We start from the raw sequence: 18359 nt of genomic DNA, 5'->3' as shown, positions 1-18359 counted from the left end.
ACTTTTCTGTCTGAAGTGCCAAGTGACTAGGATCGGTATGTGAGATCAAAATCGAGTTGGCCATAGGCCTGTTTCAATGGATTTCCTTTGCTACCATGTTGGGTCCATACTTTAAAACTTTTGAGGGTAATGACTAGGCAACAAAGCTGATAGATTTGCCATTCCAGAGTTGAATGTTCTCGAGTTTTCATCTTCCTTTGCTGCTCATTCCGTTGGCTCTAAGGAGTCTTTTACATCATATTGCATTTATATATCTACATTTTGTTAATGAAGTCAGATTTTATATATGACTTGTTATTAGTTATTTTTGTAAAAGTGGTTTTATTTTAGTTCGTAGTGGTGTAAGCGTGTATTTTTAGCGACGTCGTTCTGGTTGATGAGGCTAGAGTGGGTTACATTTTATGATCTGTTTGGGCAGAGTCTCTTTTTATGTTCAACCTTCAACCTTTTTTTTTTCATTTTTATCTTATTTGTTTTGGTTGTGTCCTTTTCTCAGAAGTAGAATATTCTTTTTGTATTTGTCTTTTCACTTTTGAATGATTTATTCACTTTCAATAAAACTTGAAAGTGAGTTTCAAAAAAAAATAATTTGTCCAGTTTTAATTTGGGTTTAATCCGGTTTGGGTACCGTGGGACTTTCTTTCTTATTCATGCTATTAGTTTGTAATTCTGTGGCGTTAGTAAGCTGCGCTGGTTAGTTTAAGTTGACTCTTATATTTCCTTCCAACCGGGCGATTATTTGTGGGCGATTTGTGTGAATTTATGAATTGAGTGTGTGAGATGTGGGCGAGTGAAGCGATTGAAAATTTACAATAGAAGCATTACAAATAAAGATAAGTTTTCTTTTAACTTATTTGCAATTTTTATTAATTTACTGCTTCGATTATTAGAACTTTATTGCTGAGTTATTGAAATACTGCTTGTTAAACAAAAATTTGCTACTTTAAAAAATTACTTCAATTCATAAATAAAATTTTAAAAGATCCGCAAAATAGTTTACAATTTGTTATTTGGTTTTTGTTTAATTTTAGATGAATAATAGGTGAAATCTGAACAAGGAAATTGAAACATTTGTAGAAAATGGTGAGTGTTTTTAGTTATTTGTTAGTTGAAATATTCAATTATACTTACAAAGGGTTGTCTTCTTCATAAAATCCATTAGGAAAGTTAGTGCGAGTTATGGTTGATGATGTTAGAAGGCTTGCAAGCATGCGGATGACGTTTTTAGTCTGAAGGAGAGACCAGTGAAGCTCTAGCGCTCGGATGGTTTTTAGTTCTTCATTATCAGGTGAGAATTCATGCAATGTGTTTTGGATTAGGTCATACAATTTTTGGTTATATTTTTTATTACGTATGTATTCTAGTTTGACGATTTCGATTGGCTGCATTTATTCATGGGGGATGAATAGTGTGTAGAAGTCATCAACATCGAAGGATTTGGTTAGTGGGCAAATCACGATCCCCAGGCGTAAGGTAGTGAAAAGTTAGTGCAAAGTGGTTGAATTTAATAAAATAGGATTCATATGCTTTAGTGTTTTTAGTGCAGTGGCGATGATATTGTCATATTTTTTTATTAATGCTATCAATGTTAAATAGATATTCTGACTTAACAAAAAAACTTTCGATTAACTGAGGGTTAGTGTTTGTGTTGTCTTCAATACCTTGTCTTCCACATAGAGTGTAATAGCGTAGTTTTAAGGATTAATGGAAAATCTGTTAGCTCGTTGTGCTATAAATCTGTTAAGAAGTTGTTAAGTACAAGAAAGTATTGGAACCAGGCTATGTTCATCAACGAAGTTCAGTTGGTCGTTGTTAGTGGTCTGGTAGAAGGTATATTGTGAAAAAAATGGTATGGTGTATTTCAAGAATTTTTTGACTAGGCAACAAAGCTAATAGATTTGCCATTCCAGAGTTGAATGTTCTCGAGTTTTCATCTTCCTTTGCTGCTCATTCCGTTGGCTCTAAGGAGTCTTTTACATCATATTGCATTTATATATCTACATTTTGTTAATGAAGTCAGATTTTATATATGACTTGTTATTAGTTATTTTTGTAAAAGTGGTTTTATTTTAGTTCGTAGTGGTGTAAGCGTGTATTTTTAGCGACGTCGTTCTGGTTGATGAGGCTAGAGTGGGTTACATTTTATGATCTGTTTGGGCAGAGTCTCTTTTTATGTTCAACCTTCAACCTTTTTTTTTTCATTTTTATCTTATTTGTTTTGGTTGTGTCCTTTTCTCAGAAGTAGAATATTCTTTTTGTATTTGTCTTTTCACTTTTGAATGATTTATTCACTTTCAATAAAACTTGAAAGTGAGTTTCAAAAAAAAATAATTTGTCCAGTTTTAATTTGGGTTTAATCCGGTTTGGGTACCGTGGGACTTTCTTTCTTATTCATGCTATTAGTTTGTAATTCTGTGGCGTTAGTAAGCTGCGCTGGTTAGTTTAAGTTGACTCTTATATTTCCTTCCAACCGGGCGATTATTTGTGGGCGATTTGTGTGAATTTATGAATTGAGTGTGTGAGATGTGGGCGAGTGAAGCGATTGAAAATTTACAATAGAAGCATTACAAATAAAGATAAGTTTTCTTTTAACTTATTTGCAATTTTTATTAATTTACTGCTTCAATTATTAGAACTTTATTGCTGAGTTATTGAAATACTGCTTGTTAAACAAAAATTTGCTACTTTAAAAAATTACTTCAATTCCTAAATAAAATTTTAAACGATCTGCAAAATAGTTTACAATTTGTTATTTGGTTTTTGTTTAATTTTAGATGAATAATAGGTGAAATCTGAACAAGGAAATTGAAACATTTGTGGAAAATGGTGAGTGTTTTTAGTTATTTGTTAGTTGAAATATTCAATTATACTTACAAAGGGTTGTCTTCTTCATAAAATCCATTTGGAAAGTTAGTGCGAGTTATGGTTGATGATGTTAGAAGGTTTGCAAGCATGCGGATGACGTTTTTAGTCTGAAGGAGAGACCAGTGAAGCTCTAGCGCTCGGATGGTTTTTAGTTCTTCATTATCAGGTGAGAATTCATGCAATGTGTTTTGGATTAGGTCATACAATTTTTGGTTATATTTTTTATTACGTATGTATTCTAGTTTGACGATTTCGATTGGCTGCATTTATTCATGGGGGATGAATAGTGTGTAGGAGTCATCAACATCGAAGGATTTGGTTAGTGGGCAAATCACGATCCCCAGGCGTAAGGAAGTGAAAAGTTAGTGCAAAGTGGTTGAATTTAATAAAATAGGATTCATATGCTTTAGTGTTTTTAGTGCAGTGGCGATGATATTGTCATATTTTTTTTATTAATGCTATCAATGTTAAATAGATATTCTGACTTAACAAAAAAACTTTCGATTAACTGAGGGTTAGTGTTTGTGTTGTCTTCAATACCTTGTCTTCCACATAGAGTGTAATAGCGTAGTTTTAAGGATTAATGGAAAATCTGTTAGCTCGTTGTGCTATAAATCTGTTAAGAAGTTGTTAAGTACAAGAAAGTATTGGAACCAGGCTATGTTCATCAACGAAGTTCAGTTGGTCTTTGTTAGTGGTCTGGTAGAAGGTATATTGTGAAAAAAATGGTATGGTGTATTTCAAGAATTTTTTTGTGTTAGTATGGAGTGGATGAAGGGAAAATAGTCTTGCTGGTCGGGGGTGGCTTAGTAGTTGGGATTGTGCATTTGGATGTTTACGTTTGAAAAAACTGTGGGCTCTTGTTTCTATTTCATTAGGTGATTGGTTTGAGGATTCAGAGGTTGATATGGAGTGAGATAGCTGATAAATTGATAGTGTATGAGGATTTTTGAGTTGTTATTCCAGTGTGATAAAGTTATCTATTTCATGCTCTAGTTCGTCATTGACGGGGCTCGGTGGGTCGGGTTGATCGCTGGTCATCGGGGAAAGAATTAGAGTGGCGTCGGTGTATGGGGAGGGGGCTAGGGAGGATTTATTGGAAAGTTAGGAAACAAGAGTCTGAAAGGGGGGCTGCGAAAAAGTGGATGGACTGGGCTGGGAGTCGTGGATTTTGTCTGGTGTTTCTATATCCGAATTTTTAAACTAGAAAAATGTGTTATAGATGGTTTTTGTGGAATCGTCAGATTCCATGCGTGGTGAGTTATTATTGAAAGTGGGTAAGAGTGAGGAAGTTTGATCGTAAATGGAAACGCGATAGGAATGACGTTTGAGGTCGTTAGAAACTTTGAATTATAAGGTGAAGAGAACGAAGTTGCTCTATTTGATCCAAGGGAGGCCTTGATGATCAGATAATTCAAGTGAATTAAAATGTATTTTAAGTTAAGTCAAAGATCTAATGGAAGTTTTGATGAACTGTTTATAAAATTAAACGTGAAATTGTTGAAAAGCAAGGATAAGCCTTGATAAATTTCAAGTTCAAAAATTAAATTAGTTTGAAGTGTTAAAAGTTCGAATTTATTTGATATTAGTTTTTCTAATAAGTTTGGTTATAATTTAGGTGATGAAGCTGGGATGAAGAAAAGATGATTTCTTGAGATGCAAAAAATTTTTGTTAGTAAATTTAATAAAACTTACGTTAAAATTTTCTACTAATCAATTTTTGTAATTTTATATTCAATAAATTATTTATTTAAAAAAAGTTTTCAACATAATTCATTGCAGATTTGGAAAGGAACGACTTGTGCATCTTTTTATCAGTCATTAATTTTGTATTTAATTGGCTATAAAAAACCAAGTATATTTTTGAAGAGGTAATTTTTAAATAATTTCTATGTTAATAAATGGAAATCCAAGTTTTTTGCATAAACTATTTTAAATACAAATAGTTCTTGCGGTTTTCGTCGTACTATCATGTAGTAGATCGGTCCGTCGTTTGATCGCTGTTCACGCCGTGATTTCAGTCTTCTTGCAATACCTAGTATTTTTTGTATAGTTTCAAACTTTGGCGTAGATTCTTTGAGACGTAGAGACATATCGAATAAATTTTCTATTCCATCTATCGTTTTGTAATTTTGCAATTGTCTTTTTCTAATTCTAATTATCTAAATCTAGGTTAGTTAAAGTCTTGTTCGAGACTTTTCGTCGCACCAGATGAGTTTTTCACGAGGTAATGTACTCATAGATTAATTTCAGATAAAGTACACCGTCTGTTCATCACGCTATCTTTTCTTCAACCGGATAGATTCGTGCAACTTCTTAGTCTAATTACAATCTTAATCCTACTCTTAAATCTCGTAATCTCAATAGATTTAGTGTACATCAGTATTTACGAGTTAGTTGTTGGAGTTTATCCAGGAGGAGAACAATTGTAGTCTAAGATTAATTCAAATTGTTCTGGTGCAAATAAGTGTCAATGTTAGTGATGGAATATGATTGGTTAGTTAGTAATAATTTATAGAGATTATTTTATCAATGATATAATTGGTTTATAAGTACTAGTTTAGAACTGGTTCCACGTGTCCTATTGTTACAAAGGCTATGGCAAACCTATTTGGTCTTCACATTTGACCCTGTGAAACCCCTGATTACACAAAATGAACTTGTAATGCTTTTGTAACTTACAAAAAATTGTAAAGCTGAAACTATTCTTAGTTAACTGATTTCAGTCAGAGAAGTAATATTAGAGATTGAAATCAGTTGCCTACTTCTCTCCTCTAACTTTGCGAAAAATCTGTAAATCTATTGAGACTAGGAAATATAGGATATCTAAATAAAATTAGGATTGGTATTAGGCAAAGTAGTTGTACGAGCCTATCCGGCCAAAAAAAGATAGCGTGACGAACAGATGGTGTACCCAGCGGCGTATTTTTTTGGTGGGATGGGCGCTGACGCCTTTTTCTCAGGAATTCGACCCCCTGCCGATCCCCCTTGATAATTTTTCAGAAATTCAATTTTGGCCGACCGACCCTAAAATTTTTCTAAAGTCGCCTTGGGCGCCAATATATACTAATTTTGAGGTGGAGCGCGCGCCATAAAAACGCGATTTTTGTCAAAATTTTCCGAAAGTTGCCCAAAAACGTCTTTTTGGCCGCCTGTTTTTTTCAAAATTGTCCCTGCGGCGCAGAAATTTTGGCCAAAACAGGGACTTTTTGCTGCTTTGGGAGAGCCTGTTTTTTAAAAAATTTGTTGAAAAAAGGGTTTTTACAGTGGTTTGGGAGAGCTCGGAAAATCAATTCGGTTGAACTAAAAATGAAAACAGGTCGTCAAAATTTTCGAAATTTTTTTGAAAAACCGCCCCTTCGAGAAAACCCTAGATCCGCCCCTGGGTGTACCCTTATCCAAAATTTCTCAATGGGAAGGCCACCCCGGACCCAAAGAATGGAGGGAAACGAAAAAGTGCCTCAATTTTATACTGATACTGGGGATTTTCAAAAGATCTACAGTAGCACGGATTTAGGTGGGTGAGAGGGATCCCCCCCTCAGGGATTAATTCCCTGACAACCCATAGGGTCTCCCTTTTGCACTTTTTCAAACCATCTATTTTGGCTGACCGACCCTGAAATTTTCCAATATCAAAACTTTCCAAAAAGTGCCTAAAACGTTTGGTTTTTGAAAAATTTGTTGAAAATAGGGACTTTTTAGTGGTTTGGACTAATGCCTCATCAAGAAACTCCTAGACCCACCCCTGCATAATTCTAACAGCAAAACCAATCCCTCGTTTTTTTTAGTGTATAATTTTTTAATGATCATACAATCGATTTTTCACTGTTAGAAAACTTGTATGAAAATGTTTATAATCGAATGCAACCCTAGTTTTGCCAACTGCGCACTCACTGGTCGCGATTCCAAAAGAAGTCTGGATAGCTAGCAACTCGTCCGAACAGCAGAACGACATTCCCATCACCCCATTGCAACAGGAGCCCGCTTCACCCCCGCAGTTTATGCAGAAGAAGGTGCCCTGCTTAACATCGTCGCCACAAACAGGGCAGCTAAAATAACTCACGGTACCTTGTCTTTTCTTTTATACAGCCGAAAAACTATTCAGCTATTTTGAAAGTTTGATCATAATGCTTCAATCTGATTGCTTGAAATTGAAATCAGCGAGTAGAAATCTGGTTTTTCATTTAAAACAGAAGCTCAATTAAGTTTGATGAGCAAAAACGAAATTAGCGGGTTGTCTAATAATTTACTGAAAGATCTGTTTCAATTCTTCCTTGAATTAAATATGATTGAAATTGGAAAAGAAAATCAATTAATTTTTTGAATTAAATATTATCAAAATTGGAAAAAGATGTTATTGAAATTCTTGAATTAAATATTATTGAAATATTGATATCCTTGAATTAAATACTTGAAGTTCAATACCTGAACTAAATCAATTACAATTATTGAAATCAGAAAAGGAACTTAAAATCGTTCAATTAAATATTATTGAAATTTTGTTGATAATTGGAATAGAAATAGAAAAAAGCAATAATTATCACTAGTGTGAGGAAAAAATTATATCAAGATTTGATGGGTTCAAAAAATGACGGAAGTCAATTAAATGTAGAACGTGTGAACAAATGCTGAATTCGGTAGTCTGTATGGGTACCAGAGGGTAATCCAGAAATAGCAAAACACAAAAACTTTTTGAGCGGATTTTGTTCTCGTGAAAAAAAAATTGTTACCAAGAAATCGAAGTGAAACAGATGAAGATAGCACTTGAGTAGACAACACAGAAAACTCGAAAAAATTGGACAGAAACTCGAAAAAGCAGAAAAACTTGAAGAAAAAAAGGGCCGAATAGAAACAAGAAAATCCCCAGAGCCTACGTATTGCAAAGTGTTGTGTAATATTAGTAAAATTAAAAAAGATCAACAAAAAACTGAGTAATATCAGGGAACAAAAATAAATCTGACACAGTGGTACCAATTGGTTATAAATATAGTTCTCTTATTCTATCAAATATTCTTAACTAACCAATCATATTCCATAACTAACATTACACTTATTTGTAAGTGCTGAAACTACTTGTAGTTTCAGCACCAGAGCAATTTGAATAAAACTTAGAACACAGTTGGTCTCCTTCTGGAGACTAACTTGCATAAACTAGTATACACTAGATCTATTGGAACAAGGAGATATAAGAGTAAGATTAAGATCGGTATTAGACTAAGAAGTTGTACGAATCTATCCGGCCGAAAATAAGATAGCGTGACGAGCAGACAATGTACCTTATCTGAAATTACTCTATGAGTGCAGTCAATCGAACATAACTCATCTGGTGCGACCAAAAATCTCGAACAAGACCTTAACTAACTTAGATTTAGAAAATCTAGATTTTAGAATTAGACAATTGCAAAATTGCAAAAAAAACTTACATGAAATTGACTATTTATTAGAAATGTCTCTCCGAATCAATAGATCACCGCCAATTATCCAAACAACACGAGAAATACCAGGTATTGCGAGAAGACCAAGGACAAGGCACAATCTGCAATTAGGAAGAAACCTATTGATTCATTTCATGATAAAACAAAGGAAACCGGAACAAACCTATGTATTTAAAATCCTTTCCGAAGTAAATTTAGATTTTCATTTACTGACATAAAAGTTGAAGAAATCGTTGAATAACCTTAGTGGTACTAAACCTAATATTTATACAATAACGACTGATAAAAACAACACAAGTCGTTCTCTCCAAAAAATCTGCAGTAAATTAGAACATGTTGAATAAAATAATTTATTGAACAAAATGCAAAAATTAATTAAATTAAAAAATCATCGTTTATTTTATTAATCTGTCATATCATTTCTTCATCCCAGCTTCATCGCCTAAAAAACAAAAACAAATTACCCAAAGCTAACATCATCAAAACCTTAATCTTAAATTTTTCACACTTAAACCTTTACATTAAATGTTATCAAAGCATATTTGTTTTTTCTAAAATTGCCTTAGCTTAAAAAACAGATCATCAAGGCTTAGAAACAGATCATTTGGGTCTTTAAAAAGTCACTTAGTTTAAATTTTTTTATTTTCTGATCATCAAGGCTTTCCTTGGATCAAACAGAACAATTCCCCCCATATTTTTAAAGTCTCTAACGACCTCAAACGTCGATTCACTACCCAACCCTTGTCAAAGACCCAAGACTAATAAAATTTTTTGAAAGAATTAACCATTTTAATTCAGATAAACAGTGAAGAGTTTCGGTTACTCATCCTTCACTTGATTCCCTTCCCCTTAGATGACCCAGGCTAAAACACTTAAGCTCAGTAAGTCATAAAATAGTAAATGACGACCTATTTGCGTTCTAATTATACCTGAACCTTGTGAATTGATTTACTATTTTCCAAATCTTGATCACAAATCACAACCCCTGAGTAAGATTAGGTAAGTTTATCTTAAATTAGAACTCAGTCACGAGAAAGTAAGAAATCATTCTCACGAATCGATATACTAACCTCTCTCCAAGCCGTCAAACCACAACAATCAATGCCCAATTCAGGATAACCACACGCAAACCGTAAGAACTAACAGTTTAGGAAAACAAAAACTCTAACCCCCAAATATTGCATCCATTATCCTAATCATTATGTCAAGAGATAATCTAGGCAGTAAACAAACAATCATATTACATAATTGTTTATTTAAAAACGAAAGAACGACCTTGTAATCACACCACACAGACAATCAATAGGATATATTAGATCAAAATGACAAACACGAAAAAAGACAATCATAACAAAACAAAAATGAATTATCAGAAAACGATTTACAAAACACAGTACAGGAACTTCAAGAATTAAAAGATTCCATAAACAAAAATAACCCGATCGACGACCAAATTTATGTCTCCGACTCAGAGGACACAACAACATCATAAAAAAAAAGAAAACGCAAAATAAAAAAAGTCATATATCAACAAACCAATACGCCTATATAATTGGAATCAACCAATAAGACAAATTGAATGTTACACACTAACAGTCATACAAACAAAAACATGATCGAATACAACGGAAATTTCTACGATAAGTCGAAACTCCCATTTTTTATAAAACCACAAAATGATCCCTCCCGAGGACAAGTACAATTGTGTCATAACCTAATTGTAAACTTATTTGAAAAAGGAATTAGCCCACGTAAACAAGAATTCCCTGAAGAAGTACAAATAAAACGACAAATCGTTGATCATTACCGAAAACATATATGTAATATCACATCACATTATGTTATATTTACAATCGAAATCGCATCACCAAAGCTAAATCACAAAAAAACACCAAATACAAACAGACGTTATAAATAAAGAATTCTCAAAAGTTTTTACAAGTTTTTACACCGAAATTCACAAAGAGAAAATTCCATATTTACGAACGTTGTATTCTCAAATATTTTTAGCTATCTATGCATACTAGAACTGAGAGAAACACAAGGTGACTCACCAACTAAAACAACCCGACATACAGCTGTAAGACAAGAAATAAGTATTTTCTCAATACTTTTAAATAGAAACCGTGAAAATCTCACTAAAAACGATATGTCACAAAATGTTAAACACAATCTAAAAAAGATACTAGCATGGTCTATAATTGATTGTTTTGTCCATAACCTTGACCTAATATCACTAGCAAGAAAAATTTTTCAACCACAAAATTCAGACGATGAAACTATATTGGCAGACGAAACATTTGTTTGGGACCCTGAACGGTCTCATCCATCATTTATTACTATACCAGTTGACATCTCAAGTCAAGCAATCACCAAAGTTTCCATTATTAAAGATTATGTTAGACTAACCCCACTTACCATTGATGCAACACCTATAAACTATACTTCAATATTCACCGATAGAGAAATAAATAATAGTTTAAATTCTACATTTATTAACCAAGAAAGTTTAAATGGAAGAAGATATCGTACACAACAAGATATTCAAACTCCATCACGTTTCGATTATGAAGAAATAGTTGAAACAATGCCAACAAAAAAAACACAACAAAGCATTTCTCCTATTCATCCAACTTTTACAACTCCAAAAAGAAGAAACACAGTATTTCCACAAACAACTATACAATTGACAGTGAAACCTTCAGTAATCCCAAATTATTCACAGATGGAATATCAAAAATTTAGACCATTAACAACGTCAAGACAAACAAATAAGCAAAAAACATCAAATAGAAATAACTTCTCAGATAATAATTACCATTTTTTCCAAAAATCCAAAACAACAAAACCCCCCAATACGAATAATCAAAATCAATCGCAATCACAAAATCCAAAATCAAAATGTACCACAACAAGCTTCTAAATCAGTATTCTTTAACAATCAGCCACGAGCCACACTAGAACATAGCAAAACTTATCCATTTTTTCCACAAAACAAAAAGATAGCAAACAAACATCATACTAGGAATCAACCACATTATTACTCAGAAGATGATAAATATTATTATCAAAATCAACGCGATAACACAAATCATCATCAAAATAACCGGAACATCGATAAAGCAGATCCATTCTATCAATCAGATCTTTTTGAACCATATACACGAAACGACCAAAGGCAAACAAGACATCATCCAACCTCATATAATAATTTTCAATCATAAAACCCAGTGAATACAGAAAAATACCATCCAACACAAATGCAAAATGGAATCCCACTACCACATTACCTGCAACAACATGAAATAACAAAACAAAATTACAAGTTTTTCTCAAATACCAAATACCGCAGAATCACTACAAATGACTGTGAATCCATACCTTATGGGTGGATCCTCAAAATTTTCGAAAAAACCATCAATGGTATTCACAGGAACAGATTTCGAAAGATTATTTAAATGCAGCAAATTTGATTTTAAATATTCGACCTGAACCAGCAAATACACCACTTCATCAAAATTGGATACATAGACGCCCAAAAATGGTTTTCAGTTTTACCTTTAGATATTAAATCAGATTGGAAAAGATTCACACAAAAATTTTCAAAACTGTTCGACTCCGAAAGAAACAAACAACATCAAAGAGTTTTATGCAATGAATTTTGTCGAATCCCAAACGAAACAATTAAACAATTTGCAGTAAGAATTGAAACACTAGTAAGAAAAGCATATTCCCTTAATACGCATGATTATAAAAATACAAAAATGACAGAATTATTAATGATTACTCTAACACCTCAATTACAAAAAATAGCAATAAAAAAGAGAGCATCACATCCATCTTCAATAGGAGAACCCGATATAGACTTCAGAAAACTAGTAGTTAAACTAGAACAAGTTGAAATCACTCTGAAATTAGAAGAAACAGAAAAATTAAAATTACAATATGTAAAAAATATCCAAATCACTACTTCACAAATAAACCGTATTCAAGACTTCGACGCTGATTTAGCTGAAAAAATCACCCAAAAATTAAATAATTACGAGAAGAACCCAGACTTTGAAGACAAACCATCATTCAAAAAATGGTGTAACTTTTGCCGTAGATACGGACACAGCATTGCTGGATGTAGACAAAAACAACAAGATAATCAGAAAAAACCACAAAAACACAGAGAACCAGATAAATCATTTTACCAATACCTGAAAAAAGACCAAAATCTGAAGAAAAAAATATTCACAGTAACAACAGTTCAGGAAGACCACTCCCTGATAATTATAATGCCTCTAGACAAAATCATCCTACAGATATAACTATCGTGGAAGATCTCCAGATCAAAGAAATTCAGGAAATTTCTCACAAAGCAGATATAGTCGAAATAATTATTCAAGATCAAACTCAAACAGATGCAATTACTCAAATTATAACAGAAATCGTTCAAACTCAAACCCCCGAAAGAGATATTTTTCAAATGATCGTTCTAGAAACTCCTCATACAAAAGATACAGAAACTAATCAAACAGTAGGAACAGACAATACCAAAATAACAAATCACGAAACTATTCAAACAATAGATCAAACTTTAATAATTATCACAACAGATCACGTGAAAATTCTCAAAATAGAAATTCAAATTATCTAAAGGACAATGAAATTTTTCTCAATCACCGCACAGAAATAATACACAATTTTAAAATTTACAACAAAACTGTAGAAGAAGTGCATCTAATCTTCAAAGACAAATTAACCAAGTACAATCAACTGACGAAACTCAATCAGACCTCTCGGTTTTGATAACACAGAAACCGCAGAATTACATCTAAATCACGTAACTTGCGAATCCACAGGCGATGAGAGCGAAATAGAAAATACGCTTTCAATAAACATGCTTCAGATTGAAAACGGATAAGAAACACCAATAGAATCGAATTATTACCAATTACCATAATCATAGCAATCACCAAAACCATGATAATATTCAAGAACAATTAGACTACACTGAACAAGAAGTTAAGGAAGTTCAAGCAAAAACAATATATATCAAAGCGCATCAAACAAAAAATAACTACCCAAAGAAAAAAATTTGGGCAATACCACTTCTTTTAGAAAGTCCAAAGAGTAAAGATTTTCAATCACCAGACCTCGAAATTGATTTTTTAAGAGACTCAGGAGCAGAATCAAATAGAATAAGTTTTCCCACTTGGAACGAGATATAAACTTTACATTCAAAATTAATACCCTCAAAAACATCAAGCAAATTAGCTCCATCACAAGGATCAAGTTTAACTAATTTTGGAAAAGTACGACTATTCCTAATTCCCACTCGAACAATGGAACAGATTAAACTCTTCACCAAACCCTTCAAACAAACATTCCATATCACAGATATAAAACACCATATTTTTGGAATACCATTTATCACTAAATATATTCCTACTATTAATATTTGAAATAGCAAAAAACACAAAAAAGACAAATACACAAAAATAAAAAACTCATAACTTACATTTTTTCAAAGACTAAATATACAACCACCTTTTTTCTCAAAATTCTATCCTATCTATAACCAAGAACGAAAACACTTGAAACCACTAGCAGTATATGTATATAACTTTTCAGTAAATCAACTCCATCAATATAACATGAAACAAATTAAACAACGACATATATGTCAGACCTTGAAATCAAACTAATTCACAAATTTTTTCCGAGTAACAACCTCATTCATCAAATAAACGAAAAACACAAAATTAGATATCATTTCACAACATATATACAATAATTATCCATACAAAATAATATGACCTCTAGGAATTCTAGCTTATTGCGAAACAAATGCGACAAATTCTCCCACATTAGAAGTATCATATAGAATAAATGAAATTTTAAAAAAATTAGATATATGTCAATCAACAATTCTTAAAGAAGAATTATCAATTGAAAGTATAATAAGTGATAACAAACGAAACACAGACTATTTTACAAAAACACCTTATTTTAAACCGACATTCCAGATACCAAAATACACCAAGGATCAACAAAATTTCCTCACAATGTTCAATTTTCAACATTCTCAAACTACCCAAAAAAACTTGAACAAATAGCCGAACTGCTACTAAAACACCCAAAGGTTTACGCCGCATCTAAAGTTGATGTTGGAAAACTAAATTCACCATTACTTCTACCTCTGAAATCGGACCCATTTTTCAAAAAGCAACGAGCAAGTAAAGTCCCAATTCACTTGCAGGACAAAGTTGATAGATTACTTGATATTCTAGAACAATATGAAATTATTTCCCCAGTAAACAGAGAAGAACAACCAAAAGAAAACACATTCATAAATCCCGTTATTTTTATAGCTAAAAGATAATCATTAAAAATTGTACTAGACGCAAGATATCTCAATTCACTCATTGATGATTCTAAATGTAATTGATCTATAAAACCAATTCAAGTAACTCTCACAAAGATAAACGGAAAAATTTCACAACAGCTGACATAAACAGTGCATACAATCAAATGCCACTAGATGAACAATCATGACGCTTAATACAATTCGTCATTAGAAACCAACAAAACTAACTTAATAGACTTTTCTATAGAATTTCGATAAGACCAGCAGCATTCTCAGCATTTATGAGCAAAACTTTTCGACCACTCATTCTCAGTAAAAATGCCATAACATATTTAGACGATGTTTTCATGCAATCACAGACAAAAAACAACAAAATCTTTAATGTCTTAGAAAAATATCATCAAATACTACTTAAAGAAAACATGAAAGGAGCCCCAGATAAGTAACATTTTTTTCTCACCCGTGTAAAATTCCTTGGACATATTATCGAAGGAAATACGATCACATAAAAACATAATCAAAGAGTTTTCTGGAATGCTCAATTTATTTAGTGAACACGTCTATGAAATGCAACTATATTTGAGACCATTTAGTAACATTCTCAGACGGCAAAATAAATTTGAATGGACGACAGAACATCAGAAAAGATTTGAAGAAATAAAAACAATTCTCAGTGAACAAATATCAAATACCATTCCAGATCCAGATCAACCATTTTATGCCGCGTGCGACGCCTCAAATTTTAGCATCGGCGCAGCATTACTACAATCACACAGTGGAACAAATAAGGTGAATCTTATTTCAGCGAACTCAAGACTATTTACACAAGCTGAACTTAGACTCTCTACACTTATGAGAGAATGCACAGCTAAAGTATACACCCTCACCGAATTTGAACTTTTAATACTTGGATCGAAACATCCAACTGTTCTCTTTACAGACCATAAACCTATAATTTTTCTTTTCACTCAGAAATCCAATCCAAACCATAGAGTTTATAGATTTCAATTAATTTTAATGAACTTACCAAACCTACATATAGTTTGCACAGCAGGAAAAAATCTTGCACTACCAGACACACTCAGTAGAAACACACCACTGAATTCTTACCAAGAAAAACAACAGTAGAAAAACCACAAAAATTAAGTTTTTTCTTGCAAAAGACGAAACATCACCAAGACTAGAATGCAAATATGAAGTAAAAACTGACATTGATCAAACACAAACAAAAAACTTGCAACACTTTCCATTATAATTAGATTGCCAAAATAATCATTACGAAGTAGACCTCTTAGGAAACTCTACATTTAAACCAATACTTTACTCATCAGGGATCAAAAACCACACACAACAAAACCGTTCAAACAAAAAATGTACAGGACAGATCTATTCCCTTTAGTAGAAAAAGAAATTTTAACTGACAAAATAAATTTATCAGGACCTCCAGATACCGATAAAAACTACACAATAAATCAAGTTTTCAACCTCCATGACCTTTTCGATAACATACCTCTCTCAAAGTTAGAAACTGATAACATCTTTCTACTAAATACAGAGAAATTAACAATTGAACTACTACAAAAATACCAAAATCTTGACCCAGTCGTTAGACAATTAAAGTCTTGGCACAATTATAAAACACAACCCATAAAAGCAGATATCACAAGTCTAGGAAATAATAAGCTTATAAGATATTTTAGAAAATTCAACAATACATCCATAAATGAGAACACAAATATTTTAGAATATCAAACATCGGAGTTAACAGTACCATGCTTACCACTAAGTATGATACTCCAAGCATTTCACATTTCACATTCCTTAAACACTAAAGGACAAGCAGGATCAGAAAAAAGACAAACTCAATTGTCATCCAAAAGTTTTACTTTCCAAATGCACCAATTTGGATTAAAGTTTTATGCAATGATTGCATAAATTGCCAATTGAATAAACGATACCCACATCAAGAGCAAATAGCAGAAAAACAAGATTTTAAAGGACAAAGTTTACAGTTTAACCACAGAATATCATTCGACACAAAAGGACCAATATCACCCACTTCGGAAGGAAACTCATATATAATGGTCATTGTTGACGCATTCATACACTACGTAGCACTTAACCCAGTACCTCATTGTAATGCCTTTTATGCATATACAACACTTTGTGAACACTGAATAGCGAAATTAGGATTACCAGAAATCCTTGTCACAGACAATGGCACCGAGTTCATTAATAATGAAATAATTACCTTATGCCATCTATTTAACATCAAACACAAACCACGAACATCTCATGCCCCTTGGACTAATGGTTTAGTTGAAGGAATGAACCGTTCATTACAGGAATACCTCAGATGTATCATAAATGGAAACGATACAAATTATACTGAATGGTCAACAGACGTAAAAATATTCCCCTTAGCTTATAATTCAAAAATAACAATCACCTTATTAACTGGTTTTTAATCAAGAGCCACGAAAACCAATACTGCTCACAGCAAATTCTTCAAAAAACGCTCAAGGCTATTGCCAACCCACAAAAGAATCAATGTGTTATAATCTACCATTATATACACACGGTGAAGATCATTTTCATCACCCACAAATTTTGAAATTAGCCTCCGGCACGCATACCGAATGGATTTTAAACAGAGACAAAAAAAAACAAAGAACTTTATCAAAAAATAGTCAAAAAATTTTTACAAAGTCAAAATATTCATTCCCAAAAGAATTCACGACTCACACTAGCTACAAATTCAAAAAATGGAACATTTGCCTTATTCCCAAACGTTGTAATACAAAAAAGAATTATTGACAAACCCACTGATGTAACATATCATTTTATTGAATCAAGTAAAAAAAAATTGTTCAACACAGAAAAAATCTTTTACCATACTACCCTAAAGAATACGCCCTTCGCGAACTAACACAATTATACTCCTTTACAGGACTTAAAATTGTCCAAAATAACTCAGACAAAAAACAAAAACAAGCAAGTGATACAACTTGCTTACCACAAATCTAGAAACAAAAGATACTCGACAAAAATACCGAGAAATAAAAAACAAACAGATACCTCAAAAACCAAGAAAAAACAGAAAATCGGAAGAAAAAATCTCACCTCAGAAAAAAAGAAATCTCTCAAAACCGACAATCATCACGAGTTCAAAATCAGCCACGAAAAAGTCTAAAATCTTAAGCAATCTAAAATTTTAAAGAAAGTTGAATTTTAAAAACCTCCTTCTAATTAATTATCATTTTTAAACTTTCAGAAATATAGCAAATTCTTTTTCTTTTCAATATTCGTGCTGACACCCTTGAATAACCAGTTCGACTTTAGCCAATCAGAAGCTATCTAAACATCACCTCATTCTGACACCACATCTTTAGCCGACATTTTGCAAAATTCAATATATAAATAACTGTAACTGAAGGACCTCCAGGTCAAACAAATGCAAAACGCTCATATTTGACAACTGGAATAAACAAATTCTAAATATGACAACCCTCAAATGAAATGGTACAAAAATCAACAATATTGTCCCAGTTTACACTCCAAAATTCTCTTGAGGAAAAATATTAAATTAACCTAAAGAAAATATAAGACATGATCATTTAGCCTGAAGTACGAAAAAATCCTAGATACCCCCGATCATCCAATTAAAAAAACAAAATCAGAAAGCTTACTCCTAGACCTTCAGA

General features: G+C 32.5%; 1 protein-coding gene across 2 annotated transcripts in view; it reads right to left on the bottom strand.

Moving 5' to 3' along the window:
• Nucleotides 1-18359, bottom strand: part of LOC134845210 (uncharacterized) — a 36435-nt gene that overhangs the window by 1788 nt on the left and 16288 nt on the right. For both annotated transcript variants that reach the window (XR_010162724.1, XM_063862111.1), the window contains exon 2: nucleotides 6760-6914. Coding sequence is in view for 1 of the 2 variants with exons in the window: in XM_063862111.1 (XP_063718181.1) it covers nucleotides 6760-6914 (155 nt within the window). In the remaining variant the exon portion in view is untranslated. The remainder of the gene's footprint in view (nucleotides 1-6759; nucleotides 6915-18359) is intronic.

Source organism: Symsagittifera roscoffensis, chromosome 4 (genome assembly GCF_963678635.1).
Source record: "Symsagittifera roscoffensis chromosome 4, txSymRosc1.1, whole genome shotgun sequence".
NCBI lineage: Eukaryota > Metazoa > Xenacoelomorpha > Acoela > Convolutidae > Symsagittifera > Symsagittifera roscoffensis.
This window is presented reverse-complemented; position numbering and strand designations above follow the sequence as displayed.